This window comes from Elaeis guineensis, chromosome 4 (genome assembly GCF_000442705.2).
Source record: "Elaeis guineensis isolate ETL-2024a chromosome 4, EG11, whole genome shotgun sequence".
Classification (NCBI taxonomy): Eukaryota; Viridiplantae; Streptophyta; class Magnoliopsida; order Arecales; family Arecaceae; genus Elaeis; species Elaeis guineensis.
Genome location: NC_025996.2, coordinates 140,649,512 through 140,671,174, shown reverse-complemented (window position 1 = coordinate 140,671,174; position 21,663 = coordinate 140,649,512). Strand labels below are relative to the sequence as shown.

The window sequence follows — 21,663 nt, the reverse complement described above, 5'->3', positions numbered from 1 at the left end:
AAGTGTCGAAAATAGCTATATTTCTATTATGCTATAATCATAATTATAAAATAATGACAAAGGAAAGAACCGTCATAAAGAAAGACCTCTTAAATTATTATATGTTAATTTTGTTCCCTGTCAATCGATTGGTGGGCCTTTCCTGTCCAAAACCATCCGTATGTGTCCAAAATATTCATATTTTAAAAGCCATCTCCATCCATTGAATATGGGCCATGTATTAAATCATTGAGAACCAATCTAGGAGCTCACGGCGATCATATATTTCCATTGATTTGTTAACCAGCCATAGTCCATGATTAGGATATGAGGTCTGCCCTTCATCACATGCTTTTCAGCGATCACAAAACTTTTGTCACTTTTTCAGGAAAAGAAAACCTTTTATCATTCTATCAAGTTTCATATTGCTTTTCATCACACAAAGAGCAATGATAGTCTTTAAATATACATATGCAAGTGCAACCTTCTAGTTATGTTTTGGCATATAATCAAATCTAAGCCAAGCAGATGACATGTTTGTTAGGGTTATCATATAGTATGCCTTGATAAATATAAATATATATATATATATATATATATATATATATATATATATATATATATATATATATATATATGAAAGCAGAAATTGAGAGAAAATCAATTTGCAATTGAAGCTGTCCATTGCAAGAAGCAACTTCTCACCTATAAATGCCATCTAAATCACAATCAATCTTCAGTATGCCATGTGTCTCGACTATGTTATCCAACAATCCTTCAAGCATTAAATAACAGCATTATGTTAGTAAAGGACTGTATTGAAATTCACTTATGTTCACTAAGTTTTGTTATAAAAGCATGGTATTATTGTACTCTTGCAATTAAAGTCCACTTATATATGTAGCTGAGAATATAGATTGACATTAGAAATTTGGATGGATGTTATGTTGTTATTCATAAATATTTTTTTGAAAAAAATGATTAATTATGTGATCTAGAATCATGGACAACGCACGGGCTTAAAACTAGTTTGATAAATATATTTCAATTCACATGATGCATTTTTTGTCATTTCTAAACAGTATCAAATAAATAATGATATAAAAACTCATAATTCATGGTACCGGTTGCAACAATGTTTAAAGTGTATCTTTAGCTTTACATTTGTAACCCTGTTGATCCAAGAAATGATGATGAAAATTAAAAAAACATGCATAGGTATTTTGAAAGGTTATCAAGCTTAACCTGTGGGGTACAAAATGCATGAGGATGGATTTGATTCCATCCCCCCACTGAATGCGACATAGAAATATCATCTCAAGTTAGTTAACAATGTATGGTATATTAGAAAGAGAGATGCTGTGCCATGCGACAAGGCACCAACATGTGATTTTGACAAGTAACCTAGCATTGCAAAAAGATGGAGAAGACCACAAAAAAGAAAGGAGAAAGAAAAAGAAAAAAAAAGGCAAAAGAAAAGCTGTTATTGATAAGATTAAAATTCATAGTAAAAAACAATAATTTCGGCTGCCATGTTCTGCACTTAAAAAGTTATTTAAAAAAACTAAAGAGGAGGAGAGAGGAACAAATAAGATGCCTCAGAAGCCGAAAGTAGCACACCGAAAGATAAACCAAAGAATAGCACTCTGAAAAGAACAGCCCAATGGCTTTAAAATGCTTGGTGGTCCCATGACTCGAGTGGACACGTTCAGGTCCATGTTCCCACTCTGGAATAGAGAAGAATTAAGCTGCTCCGTTAGAACAGCATAAGTTATCAAAATTTTGCACTAGGAGCTCATCTCGTTTCTTCATCACCGTTGTTGGATTCCTGTTCGATCCTTCAGGATGGGTGGGAAACGTAGAATACGACCCTCCGCGGTGTAGATTAGTAAGAAAGAAGGAATGGACGTTAACGTTCTTCCCCAGATGAGCACGGGCCTGATATTGTTGCTTTCAATCAACGTATGGACCCCTTTTCGTGTTTCATTTATTTATCTTCATATACTTTACAGCTTGCACCAACCGTTCCTTGATGCTTCACGCCCCGTTTCCAGGGAACATTCCAATTTAGATATAAAACATTGATTTATATCTTTATCCCAATATACAAACATTCCAAGATGGATACTCATATTGTTTAGTCCAAAAAAAAATTAGAATAGTGTTCCTTGAATTGGATTTTTTTTTTTTTTTTAGATAGAAAAAAAAAATGCTCTTTGAGTGCTTAATATGTTAATCATCAAAATAATGTTCCTTGATTATTTTGCTTTCTTTTCTTTGCTTTTCTTATTGGCACTTTTCCTTCAAGCAAACTGCGTTGGCTCGTATTGAATTTGGGCTTGCCACAAGGAAGGTTTTGATCCATACGTCGGGTAGAAACATCCAAAGCCAGTGAACATGATCTCAATATCTTCGTCAATTCGGTGGGGCAATTTATTGAACAAACATGATGCCAACCCATACATGTTGGATATGACGGTGCAATAAATGATTTAACAAATAATAAATGATTTAACTTTGTGTGATGCACAATTCAAGGTACCCTTTAAACGCGTTTGGTTGAGAAATAAGTTTCCATGAAATAGGTACTTTTTTTTTTTGGTGTTTGGTTGAGAAATAAATGCAAACAAGAACCGAAAGTAGTGGACTCCACTTAATGCCATATCACTTTTGCGCACCTACAGAGTGAATAAGTGCAAAATGGTACTTGAAAAATATGGCAAGTCTAATCGTGAAACATGATACTAAAATATAAAAAGGGACAAGTCTAGCCCATAATATAAATCTATTTCATCATTTTAATGAATAAACTTATGTCATATTAAGTGATTAACCTTCCCATGATAATAAACCCCCGTTTTTGGTATTTGGCAAAAACTTGAAAGGGTATTACTATGGAGGAAAATCTACCACCAGACATCGACCTTACTTTCATTGGGTTACGGTCGAACACTTACTTAGATACCTTACCAATGATTTGAAAGAGATAAAAAATTTTCTCATACATTAAAAGGAGAAGATCGTGGAGCCAAACTAAAACAATTATGTGTCATCAGCTACTATCCGACCCCTAGTTTGGAAGCACACCGACCGCAAGATCGGGATCATACCGATGACAAGAGATGAAGCTCTACACCACCAGATCATTATAAAAGGAAACATTGCCCTAAAGAAATCTCCTAAAATCTCGGATGATTTCTTTTAATTGCAGATATATGAGCTAATATCACGTTATTAACATCTATAATCTACGACATGCAATTCTCAAGATTATGGGCACTGATTCTCCACTTCCATTACCATATTTAGAGATAAGGCATGGCTATCCTCTTTATATAAAGGGGGCAAAGGGGACTCTTAGATAAGTTTTTTTTCAAGAGAATAAGTCCACTTTTTCTTATTCTCTCTTTTACTGTTCTCAAGCTCCGGCTGACTTAAGCATCGGAGGATCCCCTACTGGAGAATCTCTGATGAGTGTGGATTTTATTTTTAAGTTTTTCAAAGAGATCCTGTCCTTCGATAGATGCCGAACTCTAGATCGATAGGAGATCAATCCCAGTAGGAGATCAACCCCGTCCACATCTTCGTCTGAAGATTTGCAGCAACAGATTGGAGAAGAGATCCATTTAGGAGGCGATAGGGTTGGAGCTTGAGCCGACTCCAGAGTGGTTAGAGAAGCCAACCTCAGTGGCATGGTAGTGATGACTTCGGACTCATCATCGATCTCCAAAAGATCCGTGCTCCAATTCCCCAATGACGGTGTAGGGATCGGGAAGAAATTGTCAGCTTGGATTTCTTTTGCTTCCTAGATGAGAGCCCTTTCGGGAGAGTCTGACATCTTCTTTAGAGCCAACTTGATTGATTCCAAAGTCGACCTCATCACTGCAGAATCGAGAAAATATGAGTAGTATAAAAGCCGATGATAAAACATAGCAAAATTTTCTAAGTTATGGGAAATAGACTATACTCCAAGGCAACGCCGAACTAATACTGATGTCATACAGCACCTGCGCACTTACCAGTTTCTTCAGCTCCGCACCTTGATATTGACTAGAGTGCGATGATTTTCATTGTCCTCGGGAAGGATCGACTTGTTCTTATTAGGAGAGAGCCATGGATCATCACAAATCCAATCGAAACCCCAAATCAAATTCAAGGAAACAAAAAAAAATAGCTCTTCCAGTCATAGATTGAGGAGGAAAGTCCCATAATAAACTTACATCCTCCTCGGGAGAAAAAAATACTACCACCCTTTCTTATGGGCTTGTCTCTTTAAGGTGAACATCGCCCTGAAGAGTACATACCTCAAAAGGATTTCGAGAAAATCACAAAGAATAATAAAAATGATGATCATCCAAGTAGAGTTCGAGGTGATCTAGATAGGAAGGTCCCTATAAAAATCTCAAATATTGCTGATAAAAGGGTGAAAAAAAAGGTGGAGACCAGTCCAAAGAGGCTCTTCATATTAGGTGACTTGTCCCTTGAGAGCATTAGTGACTCGATCTTCTCGACCTAAAATCTCTAATTGAAAAGATGAAGGGATAGAATACCAAGTTCGGAACCTTCTCAAATTAGATTTAGTAATGTTGGACTCTTCATTTCTTGGACTCTAGAAGTTCTTGAACCATAACACGGGACTGCCAGAGCCTAGGGTTTAGAAGACCGACACCTAGAGAGGAGCCAGCCTTGGTGGTATTCCGAGGAGGCTATCGAGAACCTAAGCCGCCTCGAAGACTTTCATCTCTGACCTCACCATCGTCAGAAGCCATGGAGAGGAAAAGAAGAGGAGTCTACAAAAGAACAAAAGCGCTACAATAGGAAACCAAATAGAGAGGACAACAAAAATAAAGAAAAAAATAAAAGAAAAGAGAGAAAACCAACTGTAAAAGGGAGTTTTGGAGAACTAAAAGTGTTGTCAGAGCCAAAGAAGATGATGGCACTGGGGATAGTGAGCTTTCTTTTGGCGGTCACAATGGCGAAATAGGATAGCAAAAGACTTGACAGAGCAAATAGAGAGAAAGAAAGATAAAAAGGGCTTATTTATATTACTCACCAACAGTCTAGATCAAAGCATCATGCCATTAAGATCTTGCCATATGGCATGCATCAGAAATGCTGAATAGCATGGCTCTTCATCGCACCTCCCATATATTGAGCCATGTATGCCGATCTACGAGGGATAGTGTGGGGCTGATCGATGATCGATATATGACAAGCCATGACAGGCCCAAAAGCAACCATCGGATCTCTTTTTCAAATCATTATACTGTAATGCTTCAAGCCGTCCACACCTTATAATTGCAGCAAGATTTGCGAAGCGGTGCATTAATGAAGCTTTGAAATTTTCTTCGCTGAATAATGCAGATTAAATGCTTCGATTTGAAAATCGAATTAGAAGCTAAGGTCGGGTCTTGAAATCTACTACTTCCTTCGTCTGAAGTGATGTAGCCACTTCGGACTCGAAAGTGGGGGATAAGTATTATAGAGAAAAATCTACTTAATCTCAATCTTTTTTTATCAGATTATGATCGAACACTCTCTTTAGGTATCTTACCAATGACTTGAAAGAAAGACAAACAACTTCCTCGGATATCAGGAAAAGAAAACCGTGGAACCAAACTAGAATGATTCTATGTCAACAGTTACTACTTGACCCTTAGTTTAGAAGCATAACGACCTCAGGGTTGGGATCATACTGACGACAAGAGATGAAGCTCTACACCATCAAATTGTTATAAAAGGAAAGATCGCCCCAAAGAAATCTCCCAGAATCTCGAGCAATTTTCTTTAATTATAGGTGCATGAGTTAATATCAGGTCATTAACATTTGTAACATGATATGCGATCCTCGCGATCGTAGGCATTGATTTTCCGCTTCTGTTACCGTATTTAAAAATATTGCATGGCTACTCCTCTTATACAAAAAAGGCATAGAAGACTCTCGGATAAGTTCTTCTCCAAGAGAATAAGCCTACTCTCTCTTATTCTCTCTCCTCTATTATTTTCAAGCTCTGACTGACTTAAACATTTAAAAATCTTCTATCAGTTAATCTCTAGTAAGTGTGGGCTTCATTTTCAAGTTCCCAAAGGATCCCATCCTTAAATAGATGCCGTACTCTAGATCAATAAGAGATTGACCCAATTTGTTCATCTCGGTTCAGCAACTTATAGTAACAGGTTCCTCTCCAAACAAACACCACAAAGAGCTTAATCATCCAACAGACTTGGATTGAGAAATCTCTTTCATTAAATATTTTTAGAGAGACACCTGACTCAATTTATTCAAAAATAACTGCTTAATTATCTTTGAATAGACAAACTGGGTGAAGTCCATCCAAACTTCTTGGAACATCTAAAAAAGATCAAACCATGTCGAGTAACCAATTATCCCCAAAAATTTAAGCATGTACATCAAACCCAATAAGCTATAAAACTGCATTAAAAAGATGCCTCAAGATAGAGGCTCCTGCCTTTTTGGAGGTTTAACAACAAAAAAGATCAGATATACACAATCTTGCTCCAAATATAGAAAAGCTACTTCCATGTTTCAAACCTATGACACCCAATCAAAGAGGAGCAACCTTTCTATTGTGCCAAGGCTCACCTTATTAGTCTCCATATATAAGTAAAGTAGACTGATCGTCAAATTAATCAAACTGGCTTCAGCTAACAAATGGTCAAAGACATGCTTATAAATAGCACAAAAATGTAACACTTGGTTTTAGGAATGGTTTGCATGGAGGATAAACAACATAGTGACAATATAGGACATCCATGCACAAGCCAAGGTAGCTAACTTTGTATTTAATCAATTTCCCGGTTGTGGCATGTTGGGTTGCATGGATAGGGGCAGTCAATCTTCTTCATGGCAGTCCGGCCAAAATACCAGTCTCCAACTGCTTTTGCAATTGGCTGCAAAAAGGAAAATCAAAAAGATAAGACAGCCTATAAAAGTTGCACACTTGGAATGATCATAAATTGCATTGCATAAGCATAATATTAAGTAATCTTTATTTAGATCCAACATGCAACTATGTAATAGATCATAATGAGTGTGAAAAGTCCAAAAAGAAAAGGATATATATATATATATATATATATATATTGGTAAATAAGCTGCAACGGTGCTAAAACTATATATAATTCTAATCATCATACATCAGTGATCAGACAAAGCACTGAAGTTACGACAGAAGGAACACTGATATATTCTTTTCCCTTAAAAAAATAAGAAATTAGTGATCCACACATGTCAACTACCACCTCTGAATATTTGAAAATAAGTGGAAGGTGGTAGAGTTTACCATCTTATTTATAGCAGGAGAATCACTACTTAACCATGTCTCCTGAGCCCCTGATTGGCAGTGGGAATAGCACGAGTCTATAAACATGCCTATAGATGGTGAGTTCGCAGGCAGTGCACGCAGAAACTCTGATCTGAAACCTGTTATAACATCAAAAAGTATGTTAATCCTGTATTCTTTGAACACAACAAATCAACAGTTCAACTGCCCTAGAGAAACCAAAATCTCCAATTATAATGAACATGTAATAGTTCATGACTCTGCATTGCCGCATAATGATATTTATGTCACTACTCCCAGGTTTGATAACTAGAAGGAAGAACTAGAAATTGGGCATACCATCTATTGATAGTGATTCAATCTCTCGTTTAACAAATAACAAATATGTGTGTAAAAATTTTCTGTTTACAGAATTTCGGTCTTGGAAACTCTGAAAATCCAACCCTGACTGATGAATTTGCAATACAAAAGGGAACCTTTTGTGATAAGAAACAATTTAAACTGCTGACCTTGCATGACCTGAAGTTGACTCGAAGAACACTTCTTTATATCAAGCTTGCATTCACCCCAAAATTTACGGGGATCAGAAGGACTTGGTGCCAAAATGTTCTTGATCTGCAATACGAGACAATTTATCCACGACTCAGATGGGTTTTGAAACAAGAGAAAAGGTTCGAGTCTATGTTCTATCATCAAAAGGAAACGTTCAAGTCTATTTTCTACCATCAAAGTCCTTGGGTCATTACATTGGAAGATTGCTAGAGCACATATGATCTATTAAACGAAAGATCTTTAACCATATCTTGGTTGCACTAAAGGAAAACTACGGTATAAGAATCAACAGGGTTTTGATGTATAGGATATAACCATCATTTGGAGAGGGCGGTAGTTCAAGATCAACCATATTCACTGATCAAATTCTTATATATACTTCATTCTTTTTCATAGAGCATCATAGTTTGGTTAGCTGAAGAAAGATATTACTGTTATGATATGAAGAATAATTCATCAGAGAAACTCTTTTCCACTAAGAACAAGTTGTAAAACAACAGAATAAATTTGAGGAAATTGTTACCTGCCAAGCATCATACGCTGCATTTAATATAAAAAGTGGTGTGCGCATACTCTGCACCACATACTGTGGGAAAAAGCACTGCATATACATTTGAACCATGTTGAAACAGTGGTAGTATAAGGTTCATAGCACGACAATTGAAAAAATGAACGTTACTTACCATGCTTGGTGGAAACCTTGAAGTGCATGAAGATGGCAAATTTTTTGCTGATCCCTAGAATAAATGCAAGCTCCAGCTTAGCATGCATCATTCATTATTACTATTCAGACTAGATGCAATTACATAATTTTGAGAATGTCAGAATTGAAATTATTATCACACAGTAATTGTAATGGCCTAAATTTTTCTGGGGTTAGACTCTTTATATTTCCTTCTAAAACCACCTCATGGCCAGCGGCTTGTCACTGACCCCGGCCTGTTTATTAGTATCATTGGAAAACAGAAGCATAAATACAAGAGATGGATTTATATACAGCAGGTTAAAGTAACTAAATAACATACATGTGTGGCCACCACTTGATTATAGAAGTCTCTGATGGACTCCTTTCCAGAAACATCCTTCCTGTCATAATATTGCCAAAAAATGTCATGCTAGGTTTTTTTTTTTCCTCCTTATTAGAAAGTTCGATAACTGGGAGTACTTGTCTGGTATGATGCACAAGTTGGAACATGGAAGTGGAGTATAAGCTTACGCATTGATAAAATAACCAGCATCTGAGAAGCATTTAACTCTTGCACCAGCTGGTAGAAGATCACGAAAGCTGTCACAGTGTAGTATGGATGCCAAACCACCAGCTGAACAACCAGAAAGAAGCGCCTGCAACCATTCTTCACATTATTAGGGCACCACATTGTATAAATAAAGCATTTTGGCTACTTTACAGGAACATACATTTTGTGCCTTGCTCATCCCCTTTGCCAGTAGATCATCCATGATAGCACGCCAAACCCTAGCTCCTCTAAAGTGAAGATTTGTTGCCTAAGTAGATGATGACATAAAAACCATTGAGTTGTCATAATGGATTATGATTTGTAAATAAAAGAGGAAAAATAGTAATCAAATCGCAAGTACAGCTCATTTTGTGCAAGTGCAATGCAGAACAGACTTACAGGATCTACAGCCTCTACATCACCAGTGAAGGATGAACCATCGCAGTATCGAATCTTGACCTTATTCCAGTTATAAAAGTCTACGTGTAGCCCCAGAAAGACATATTAATTTAAATTCAGAGATGGTAAATAACTTAAAATAAATGCAAAACTTAATCTTAATGTCCAATTACATAGAATATAGGTAAATATGTGATCACTTAGTTGTGATTTATCAGACAATACAAATTACAAATGGCAAGTGACTGCAGAAACTGACTGGCCTTTGGAGAATGAAGATTAATATTTAAAATGAATCACAAGTTACTCACTAGCAACAAGTTGCATTTGGAGACCACAAAGCAAATAACTATATTTAATTAACAAAGTGGCTGAACTTACATATAATACTAGCACTAATCAGAAATAATAGTACTACTTGCAGAACAAGCCACTCCCCTGTTTGTGTGCGAGAAAATAAATACTCATGGTACTAAACCACGGAGACCCACAAAGGGGACTTCATTAAGCAATGACAAGGCCCTTGTTTGTATAAAGATATACAAGACCAACCTGAGAGAAGCATTCCTTAGCTTTGTTGTCTCACGGATTTTTGGCATATGAGGTCAAAAGAGTATATCTTTTCAATGGATGGTTGAAAAGCCGCAAGCCATAAGAGAGATTTTAAGGTATGATCAATGTTTGTCTCATTAACTCACATGATCTGCATGAAACATCATCTATCTTGCCAGTTGCTTCATCCAGAAATTCAGCAAAGCTTTTAAGCTCTATTGTTTGTCATCCAGGATTCTCTAGACCTTAAAACTCAGTTCACCTGACTTTCTTTGGTTGCAGGATAACGAAACCTGGATAATACTTAATCCAGAATAAGCCACCCTCGACCTGAGACAACCTGAAGTAATCCTGCTACTATAGCAGGATAGCTTTATCAGGTATGTTCATGTAAGGTTGCAACAAGTTGATTTTTTTTTTTAACAATCTTTTAGATGTTCCTGTTGCCCCTGGTTTAAATCGGGTTGCAAAAGGTCATTTGGTTGAAACATCTAGAAAATTGGAGGAAAACGACTGATTTAATCCACAATAACTTGGCAAACAAGGTATAGCGAATTTATTAAAAGCTATCCTTTTTTCTCTGTCTCATTTTCATTTGTTAATAGAAAATTTTTGTAGCAAATCCCTCCAACACTCAAATTATACCAGTTACCATATAAAATTCAAATTAACTTCTTATATTATTGGTCATTGATAAATAATCTAGAAAAAGAGATAATTGTTGAATGCTATACCAGGATTTAATTTTTGCTTGTTGCCTAAAATTCCAGAGAAGGAGAGCTGCTTCATATACTTAGAGGAGCCTCTGAAGTTCTTTGTGCGTTCTTTACATTCTTCAACATTCCTGCACCATCCTCCTCCCTGAGAAAGATTAGTGAAAAAAAGATGAATCCAACTGATAAAAAGTGAAAGCCAGGGAACCTGGGACATCCCATGAACTTAGACATCTGCCCTTCTGATAAAGAAGGCATTCTTGCAAGTTCGCAACTTATCACAAGGATGATTTAGTCTTCATTCCTTTGGAACAAGTATCATGGTATATTTTTATGTCATAAAACTATGTATGTCCTAGACATGGAAATATATGAAGAATATCCAGAACTAAGATGTTGTTGCAATCCTTGTGGATCTTCAGCTCATGTGTGATAATAATTTCTGCACTGGCAATTGTGACATGAAAATGTGATATATTCCAATATTGGACCTGTCTATATCTTGAACTTCTCAAACAAATGTACTGGTGCACTAAAAATACAAGAAACCTGCCAGAACACTTTCAATTACTGGATATGAGTATCACTGAAGGTTGAATCCGAGACTCCATACCCACTGATTAACAGAAGAAAGCATACTGTTTCCTTGTCTTATGAAACGAAACCGCATGGATATGCCTACTGTGTGCTCAAAAAACACAAAATGAGAAAGCATGCAGGTTCTCATATTCCAACAACAACAACATCCGACTTACCTCCATGTGAACCAACCAGTTGTTCACCCCTGAGCCAAAACCTGGCGTGAAATGATATGCTGGGGGACTTCCATCTAAACAGACTGCATAATGATTCGGAAGCCATAGAGCCAAAGAAACAGTTAGATTCAAGAAGGGACAATGGGTATGGTTTCTGAAACACCATAAAATCCTAATTTATATCCTAGTAAAAAGGAATCATATCGGCCTGATAAATTGAGAGGAACATTGCATGTGGTAGAGATAAAATTATCTGACCTGCTCCTTTGGCCACAGCACTTTGCACAAGAGTGAGAGGGACATCGAAACCTTCCACTTTCACCAAGATCAGTAGCTTTAGTAAGATGAAAAGATAAATCCATCCTCCTGGTTTGGCACCAATCATTCTGCAGTATCAATTTCAACACATTAAAACAAAGCAAGCCCTATTGCTTCATGACCATAAGAAACACATCTGTTAACAATAATAGCTAAGGCCACTAGGCTCCCTGGAATTTCCAGCATTTATTTTTTTTTAAGAAACAATTGAAGAGTATGTCAACAATCTGTTCAAATTTAATGGTTGCAACATTAAAACATTCATATAGCAAATTACTTCATCGCTAGTTCAATCTAGGTGGATGATTAGGTTCTGAGCATATACTCTGCAACCGGCTAGCAATAAGCACTAAACAGCAGAAATCCTTTTTCTTTTTTCTTTTTCCTTACTAAAAGATGAATATAATTCTATTAAATCAATAACGACGAACCACCATTTTCTTAACACATGGAGAGGGAAAACATATGGTAACAAAATTTTTACCATATAGAGAGGGGAAAAAGAAAAGGAAGGGGAAGAAGTCCTGTTAACTTAATTGTTTCCCTTCTTCCTGATTAGATCAATTGATCTCTTATCATCCCATCAAGGCCGAGAAAACCCAATTTTTTCTTTAGTGTAACATTAATATCAGCAGTTTGACTGGCAGAATTTCAAGCAGAAAAAGATATAAACTTTCCTATATATGCAGGAATTAGCATGGAGCAGAAGTACTGCAACCGCTGATCCACAAAAAATTCCAATGGGATCCAATATGTACAGATAGAAAGGTTTTAAAAGAGATACAGCGACATTTCGTAGACCATCAATCCAGATTACTAAATCGATAACTAAAAATTATTATTTGTTCTTTTCAAAAGCCCATGCCCACCATTTCTAAGATTCCATAAGACAGCGATGGCCGCTCCACTATTTCTCAGATGTCCATCCTTCAGACTATTTAAAAAACAGAACCCGTCATTCTTATTCAACAATCAATCACCTTCACTTGCGTCTATGCAACCACCACAAAAAAATAAAAAAAATAAAAAATAATTAAAAAAATAAAAAAAATTGCATTTTAAGCTGAACAAGCATAACAAAAAGAAAAAACAACTCTCTGTGAAGGAGGAAAAAGGAAACATGGGAGCAAATCACATCGATAAGACCTCACTTGATCGATAAAGAACAGTTCAAAGGAATACAGTTTTCTGCAAAGATATATTAAATAAATGCACAGCCTCTCCGATACCAAGAAGAGAGAACTACCTCAAAAGACACAAGAGATGGCTTCAAACTATATGAAATTCGCAGAGCCCACCTTCAATATTTGGAGATCACCCCAACTCCACCGCTTAAGCTCTCATACTAGATACATATTTATACTAGCATATGTGACTCACAAGCCATCTCTCTCTCTCTCTGCCTCTGGGGCCTTTCACGTGGACAAAGGCCAAAGGTGCATGCGATTCCTTTCTTCGTCGGGGTCTGGGACCATCCCAAGTTTGGCAGCTTGCGCAGGAAAAAGGAAAAAATAGGAAGCCCATCTTCTTTTTTAGGTAGAATCGTGAAGAAAAAAATCCAAAATTAGAAACCGCCCTACTTAGAAAATTGTTAGTCTAATTTTTAAAAAAAATTATAAAAATGATATACAACATTCTTTTATTTTTAGTCCGTACATAGATGATATATATCGAATAAATTAATTTATAGACAAATTAATGTCCATCTTTTGATAAATTGGTATATATTTTCATAATATGGTATCCATCAAGATTTGCAGTTTTCTAGTTTTGTCAACATGATAAATTTTATATTTATATATATATATATATTATTTCTTACGTTTTTAAAAATTTTAGGAAAGAGATACTTGGGGGACGTTAAAAAACGAACATTGAAAGAAGGAAAAAACAATCTCATAATGAAAGAGATAGCTTAACGAGAAAAAAAGTACCTACGATTTTATTTTATTTTTATTTTTTTTAATCATGGAGCTGATGATTTGATCGGTAGGAGCCTGTTATTTTTGAACTTTTTCTCCGTTGTAACTATGGTTCAAACTTTAAAATAATCAACGCACCAAAAGGGGCTCAAGGAATAATGAGGTCCAGCTTGAACACGGTGTTGGACTGTGAGCCATTGAATGTGGGTGCGCGTCCCACACCCACACTTGTGTCAGTCAGCTGCAATCTAATCCCTCCTCAGACTCCCAATCCGTTCTTGTCGGTGATTGGGTCCCCCAGAAGTGTCAAACAAAAGTTGGGTGAAACAAGCGCGCGAATCAGACGCCACTTTACAGCTGGAGACTTTGGCCTGTGACACCGGCAGCTGGCGCGGCGCGGAACAAAACACATTCTCTTCTCGTCCCTTCCCTTCTCTAATTACACGAAGGAAAACACCTCACTGAGTCTGCATGCTCATTCTCCAATCAACCATATAAAAATAATACAAAAATATGCAGGTTAAATCGCGGGTAACTTCATTCTGGAGGAGATCCAATAAGCCATGCAATTCTTGCCTTAATGGTCATATGGCCTCTCTTGAGAATTGTAGGACTTTCTTTTAGAGAGGAAAGATAGAGAGATTTATTTGATCTTATTGGTGGTCTTGTTTGCATTGAATTATATATACCTAGATGTTCAATGTAAATAGTGGAAGTTCTCCGTGAACTTTAACCAGTAAAAACGTAGCCATTCAATCGGTTTGACGGTGAACTAGTTGAAGTTTCTGCTTTGATCACCTTTTACATATATATTAAAGAAAAGGGCAAAAAAAGATGGTGAAGTTTAAATGTGTTTCAATTCATTGGAGAAGTACTGTAACAATTTACCATTCCACAATACATGAATGGCTAGTGATGTTCACAGTACCATGATAAAAACTATGCAAGAACATACTGCTCATTATATATATCTAACTATCGATGATATGTCGAAATTACCTTATCCGTTTGCTAATTTGTCAATGCATAATTGCCGTATACGTCATCTCCAACCCCTAAGATATATTGTCCGAGATAATACTTGAATGTGAACTTGATCGAATGCTAATTTCAACCTTATTAATGATATGTCAGTGTACATGTCTCAGTGTGGTCTGATTGATCATGTGGTTGTAAGAATCACACCAAGGTTCCCGATATGTGAACAATCTGTATCTACTATTGCATGACCAATACTAACAATGTCATGACAACTCCACATTTGTTCATTTGTATTAGCATATCTACATCAACTTGCTATGTCTGCATCAATCCACAAAACGCTTACTATTGTCATCCTACTAGTGCCACCAGACTGTGTGGCCCTAAATCCTTGCTATCTAAGCAAGCAAGCATCCATTAGGAACATGATATGGTGTAACAGCATGTAGATAATTAATGGAAATTGTGCTTTTAAGGTTTCGCTCATCATTGTGTAGAAAATTGTGGTTAGATGTGAATTGGGGCTTATGCCAACGATGCACACTCTTCTGCTTAGCAGCTGATTTGAGTAGGTTCCCTTGTCTTCTTGATCACCATTGGACAAATATGCAATTACCCACAAGAGCCCAGGGTCATCATGGAACTGTATGATCTGCATTTTTTGCATTGAAATGATGTTGAAAACACCAAAATCTTAATGGAATGTAATATGATCTTGGTATTTAGCATCTCTACACCAGCCGAAAAACCTGCTAAGAAAAATAACTTCTTTTCTTAGAAATAGACTAGCTATTTCTTTTCCATCTTTTCGTTTTCCTGATCCAAATGCAGCCTCTCATAAAAGTCCAGTAGATCTCCACAATATGTCCTCTGCAGAGGTTCCTATGTCAAAAATGACGAACGGCAAATAGAGAATAAAATTAACATCACTTCTAAATGCTGTCATTACACGTCTAGTGACATTCTGGGCATCCAACTTCATTTTGCTAGCAGAGATTATTAAGAGAATTGACAAGCTACGATGCAGATTACTCTGGAACAATTCGCAAGGTTCTAAACCCGGCGATTACCTAATGAATTGGTCCATAGTGTGCAGACCTAAAGAATTTGGAGGTCTGGGAGTAACTAACATAAAAATTCTCAATCAGACTCTGTTTTGTAAATGGTGGTGGAAACTGTTTGCACGAATGCCATCGTCATGGAGCACCCTAGCAACAGTGTTGCATTACCAACACCAGCCGATATCGTTCCATATGATGCTGAACAGCGGCCTACACCCTTAATTCTGGAAACAAGTTCTATCGGTGTCGAGCTTTTCCAAAAACTGATAAGACTCCAAATCGGTAATGGAGCAAAAATCTCTGTTTGGCTATTGTTGGTACATCCATTAGAAACAAGGTTCCCACTGCTATTTCACTTATCTGCAAATGAGAAGATCACGGTTGCGGAGGCCCTCGATATCATTAATAGAGGCGAGGAACTGCCCTTTGCAATACCACTTAACAACGGTTCTGATTATCTTTCACTGAAGCAGGCACTTTTACAGGTTACGTTAACAACCAATCATGACAGCCTGCTATGGAAATGGTGGTCGGCTACAGAATTTTCAACCAAACAATGCTATAGATTTCTACTTGATGGAGGCATAAGGCCATTCTTTAGCAGTATTGTCTGGAAAATCAAAGTGCCTGAGAAAGTAAAATACTTTGCATATTTCAGTTTTCAGGATAAAATTCTAACCAAAGCTAACTTAACAAAATGGGGATGGATGAGCAAAGATGGTTGTACACTTTGCAACTCATCCTTAGAGACTGCAGATCACTTATTTCTACAATATACTTTCTCAAGACTGGTCTGGTCATCCCTTCAACATACTCTGGGCCACAAGGAACTCTCCCAAAACCAATTCCTTCTATGGAATGCCTGGCGAGTAGAGGAACCCATGAGGTCCAACCAACAAGAAGTTGATATTCTTCTCCTCTCCGGTCTGTGGATTCTTTGGGAAAAATGAAACAAATGGTGTTTCGACTTCCACGCTTACCTCCCAAATCCACTCACCAAATAAATTATAAATCTCTTTCTATCTTGGACATCACAAACTGATAATATTTCTATACAGTTTTTTAGAAATCGCATAAGTAGCCTGCTGTAATTCTAGAGCAAGTAGACAGTATTCATGCTGCGAAGCTGATATAGACGTTAGCGGACTATTCAGATCAACCATTCCACTCAAGCTGCCTCACAATTCAGATCTTGGTTCGAACTTTACGATTCTGAAATCAGAGAAACAAAATCCATGCAGTGCGACAATCCCGAGTTGCAGCAAGTCAAATTTTGGAAACCACCTAGAAAACTGTAAATTGAAGCACGAAAACAAGAGACAGGTGTCTGGGACTCTCTATGAAATATCACAACATAGAGACTACTCCCTGTTATCCGATATTTTGCAAGCTGTCACTCTATAAACCAATCCTGTCGATGACTCTGACAGGGATTAGCATTTCGCAACTCCATGTAAACACTATCTATGTACCTACATATTAATCAATATACATCCTTCTGAGTTAGGCTTTCCCTAACTCAATGACATCAAAAAAAAAAAAAACATGCTACAGCCACCATATTCAAAACCTAGACCTTTCCCGAGTGGAGAAGGATGCCAGGCAGCTGAGCTACAACTGGTTGACTGAAACATCTCTAAATGGTCATTCTAGCTGATGGAACAGCAAATAGTAATTTGCCTGGTTGTACGATCTTGGACAGTTTCAATGTGATTGTTTAGCGTTTGTTCCTTTTCATCCCACAGAAATCCATCTCATTCTGCAAGTTTTTTTTTTTTTCCTGGTTACACAGGGGGCTCAAGGTCCAAAAAGTAAAGAAAACGGAAGATCTCACAAGCGAGGGAATCGCACTCCGTTCACGTCAGCCATGACAAGAGTACGAACAGGACCAGAAAGGGACGCAGCAGAAGAGAAAACAGACTTGACCAGCAGCCGGGCTAAGCCATCCGCCTATTGGTTGGCTTCACAAAGCACATGAGAGATAAAGAAGGAATCCAGAGGAGAGAGACAGTACTTAGAATATCCACCAGAAGAGGGTGCACTGGCTGAGAAGAGTCAGGAAATCTCATTCTGCAATTCATCCACATAATTAATCCATGATTCCGCACTAGAAAGTACATGGACATAACCTCTGATAGAGTTGAATATCATGAAAACCACGACAGAGATAATTAAACTTAATGATGAGCGTAATCTCTGTTATAGATGGTTAGCAATTATGTTTATAATTGTGTAACGGCAAACTGGAGCTCGATCAAAGTGCTAGTAATATTAATTTGGAGAGTTTCAAGTAGAAGGTAATTAATTAGTGATGTACGGGTGTATAAATATATATATATATCTACATCCAAGAGCTCACGTAAGAGGATTACAGTGTAATCACCTCTGATATCCATTTTCTAAACCACACGGGAGGTAACCGGCACGACAACCGGAATGGAGAAATATGCTTCGATGCCCATTAAGTCATGCCCAACCTCTGAAGCAGCACTAGAGACTTGGTTGCCGAAACAACGCCTGGGAAGCTCCTTTGCCCTGTTCGCAAGGTACAATGCAGGTGAAGAACCTCGGGTCAACAATTGCTTCATTCTCTCCATCATGCATCGAATTAGAGACTGGCCATGAGGTTTCCGGGAGCTCTGGTGGTGAGGCGAGAGGAAGGCGGCGGCATCGACGACGGAAGCCGCCGTGGGCTCGGCCACCTTGCCAGTAGCCGATAGCTGGGATGTGGCGGCAGCGACTGATTGGGCAGCCATTTGCAACGGTGAGGGGGTGGGGTTGGGGTGGTGAGCTCTTTATATTTGCGGAAGGAAGGTGGGGAGAGGACAGAAATGGTGTAGCATTTGGCCAATGACCGTGGAGCCCACATGATGTGTTGGGCCATCACGCAATTAATAGGGTTAGTTTTGTCCTTTTGCAGGTGATAAGTAAGTTTCTCTCGGGAGCGTCACAAATCAAGTTTCTCTCTCTTTGGAGAGTCACAAATCGATATATAGCTTAATTACCAGCCGTCCAACCTTTCATTTTAAAAGAGACTAAAAATTGGTCTGATGTTTTAACTCGAATGATATTCTTCTGAATTCATCTCGCATGCTGCATGACCTCCAAAAAAATGAGCTTTGATGTAGGCCGATAGGATTGAAGTTCAATTTTTAACATCTTTTCTATTCTTTATTTTTATTAATAAAATCATGCAAGATAACAACATGTTTTATACTATTATTTTTATTTTTAAAATTATTTTTATTAGTTCTAAAGATAAAAATAAAAAAAATTTAGTATCATTACAAATTTTGAAAAAAAAAAACTTACCAGCACTGATGCTACTTATCATTGATGGTGTTATCATCTCTATGGCCATTATTATCCCTATCATTATTACCATCTCTTTCATCACTATCATAGTCATCACTCTATCCACTAACATCTCCATCATCATCATCACCACCATAATCAGGATTATTGCCATAATACCCCCATCTCCTCCCCCCATCCAAATTTATTTTTGAGAAAAACCACCACCACCGCTTTAGTCTCCATAATGTAAAAAATAATTAACTATAGAAACATATTTATATAATTAAAAATTTAAAATAAAATAGAAATAAAATTTTTATTTTTAATTTCAAAATAAAAAAATAAAAACAATGCCAAACCTAAGTTCATTGATAAATAAAATAAATAAAGAAAAAAAGAGTGAATCTCCTTGCAGAAAGGGATGCTAAACCCTCTCTAGTTACTGAAGATTCAGTCAGTTTACTTATCATTAATATATTTGTTGAATATAGGTAAATGGATAGGAACACAATGCACGATTACGTGCACATGTCCATCCCTATTTAATAATAATGGGGTGATTTGAGCATACATAGGAGTCTAAGGGTTAAGTTTGTTTGTCCAAAAGACCTCCAACATGTAATCGATGATCCGGGAGTCGTTAATAAACTCAACTCGGCTCAATGGGGAACTTGATTCCTCTCGTACCTCTTTTGCTGCACAATAATATTTGCTGGAGCTTAAAAAGAGTCCATCTCCCAATTTTGGCTTAATTATGAAAAATTTTTTGAATTATTTAAAAATTTTTAATTTTATTTTAAATTTTAATTTGAAACAATCAGAACATCCAATTTTCAAAAAAAAATACGACACGAATCCTAGTCGAATGTTGCGTCCGTTCACCGTCCCTTTTCCCCACCCCTCGCTGTGCGAGCGGTAGCTAGCTCCGCCACCAGCTGGCCGATGTCCTGGTACAACGAGCCTCCCTCCTCCATCGTTGCTTTGGCTGCCGCCGCGTACTCTCTCGCCCTCCTTCTCCTTGCCTCCACCTCCTCTCCATTATCATCGTGGCCAAATGCCACATTCACCTCCTCCCCCCCACCACCCCACTTTCTCCGCCCCCTCCCTTTCTCACCCCCACACCGATCTTCACCACCTCTGCCAAGAACTTTTTATTTACGATAGGCGTAGCGTGATCTCTCAGAGCTGCTTTTTGGAGAACTCACAGAGGCTTCCGAAGCACACAGACGGTAGAACTGTATTCCTCAGAGCTGCTAGTGGTTTGAGTGGGCCCGACCACCTTGATCGGCATCCTTCTTATCAGAGAGGGAGATTGGGCCTACAAACTACGCTCACGAACTGCGTTGCTTCCTATAGAGCTCTGTGTAGGTTGGCTCGAGCTCGTAGAAGGGTTGATGATGATGACGATGCCGAAGCTCTTCCCCTCAGCCTCTATTACAGCTCGAAGGAAGTCGGGGTGGAAGAAGATGGGGTGGATCATGGAGCGGGTCATTTGGATGCAGTCTGGGAGGCCCTCCACGGCGAACGATTCGGAGTCGGAGGAGATGCTGGCACGAGGGCTATGGAGCTCGAGGCTGCGGTGGACACAGAGGGGGAAGGCGCTATAGCCATGAAAGACGAGGCAGGGAATGCCAAGGGCGAGGGTGGCATCGGCGGTCTAGGGGAAGATGGAGTCGGAGATGAGGTGGTGGGCATGGAGGAGTTCGGCTAAGGGTCATGGAGGGCGTTGCATGATGGCAATGAAGAAGTCGACATGATTGGAGGTAGACATGGAACCAAGGTTCTCGCTGCCGAAAGATAGAAGGTGGTGGACGGGTGGGGGAAGGGGAGGAGGAGGTGAACTAAAGGGTGGTGGCAGGTGGAGTTGGCGCGGTCAATGGAGGGATGGAGGAGCGGGTCGTTGCCGAGGATGGTAATGACAGTGGCGGAGACGCCTCAGCGGGAGAAGAGCTTGGTAGCAAATTGATAAGATCAGATCTTTTAAAATCATGTGGTCAAGACATTGATCCAATTTTTTTTTTTTAATATATATCACGTGAGTACATGTGATTTTTTTGTAATGGCAAGCAGACGGAAGAGTTCGAATTGATTTTTTTTTTTTAAATTTGATGGACTAATTTTCAAGATGAATTTTAAAAATTTCAAATAGTTCCGAATTTTTTTCATAATTAAATTTCTAATTTTTTTAAAATAACTTGAGTTTCAAGTACAATAAAATCAACTTATCCCCGAAAGTGAGTTTCTCTAATAACTTCAATCAAACACCATATGGTCTGAGAACATATTTAAAATACTCATATTAAGATGTATTTAGAGCTATGTGAATTTGAGCCCTCTTATAGAAATATTGTCGGATAGCCTATAGGAGCCTAACCAAATAGGACAACAATCTACTGGGGTTAACTCTCTTCCATATTCCATCTTCCGGCTGACACCGGATCGGTTAGAAAAGAGATATAGACTAGTGCTCGATGGCAGTAGCTTGATTTGCAAACCAAATCTCTACTCGGAGTTGGTTCTGATGAGAATATTTAGATGGCCATCAGAGAGCTATAAATAATTCCAAACAAATGATAAAATATACCAAAACCTTCG

General features: G+C 37.9%; 1 protein-coding gene and 1 long non-coding RNA gene across 2 annotated transcripts; both read right to left on the bottom strand.

Moving 5' to 3' along the window:
• Positions 1–6,386: 6,386 nt before the first annotated feature.
• LOC105060829 (pectin acetylesterase 8) lies at positions 6,387–12,215 on the bottom strand. The gene is made up of 13 exons (XM_029260636.2): positions 12,085–12,215; positions 11,748–11,875; positions 11,490–11,572; positions 10,756–10,882; positions 9,470–9,549; positions 9,252–9,338; positions 9,052–9,176; positions 8,861–8,921; positions 8,519–8,572; positions 8,359–8,436; positions 7,793–7,898; positions 7,284–7,423; positions 6,387–6,891 (listed from the first exon to the last, which is right to left on the bottom strand). The coding sequence occupies exons 1-13, from the start codon at positions 12,087–12,089 to the stop codon at positions 6,784–6,786; spliced, it is 1,182 nt and encodes a 393-aa protein (XP_029116469.1). The 5' UTR covers positions 12,090–12,215; the 3' UTR covers positions 6,387–6,783.
• A 4,901-nt stretch (positions 12,216–17,116) lies between these two features.
• Positions 17,117–18,554, bottom strand: LOC140857038 (uncharacterized). Its single transcript, XR_012140510.1, has 2 exons — positions 18,155–18,554; positions 17,117–17,841 (listed from the first exon to the last, which is right to left on the bottom strand). It is a non-coding gene; the product is annotated as an uncharacterized lncRNA (long non-coding RNA).
• Positions 18,555–21,663: the final 3,109 nt, after the last annotated feature.

Coding starts and splice junctions, on each gene's coding strand:
- LOC105060829 (XM_029260636.2), bottom strand. Junction 9,177..9,251: donor GGATGAGCAAGGCACAAAAT/GTATGTTCCTGT, acceptor GAATGGTTGCAG/GCGCTTCTTTCTGGTTGTTC. Junction 6,892..7,283: donor CTCCTGCTATAAATAAGATG/GTAAACTCTACC, acceptor TCCTTTTTGCAG/CCAATTGCAAAAGCAGTTGG.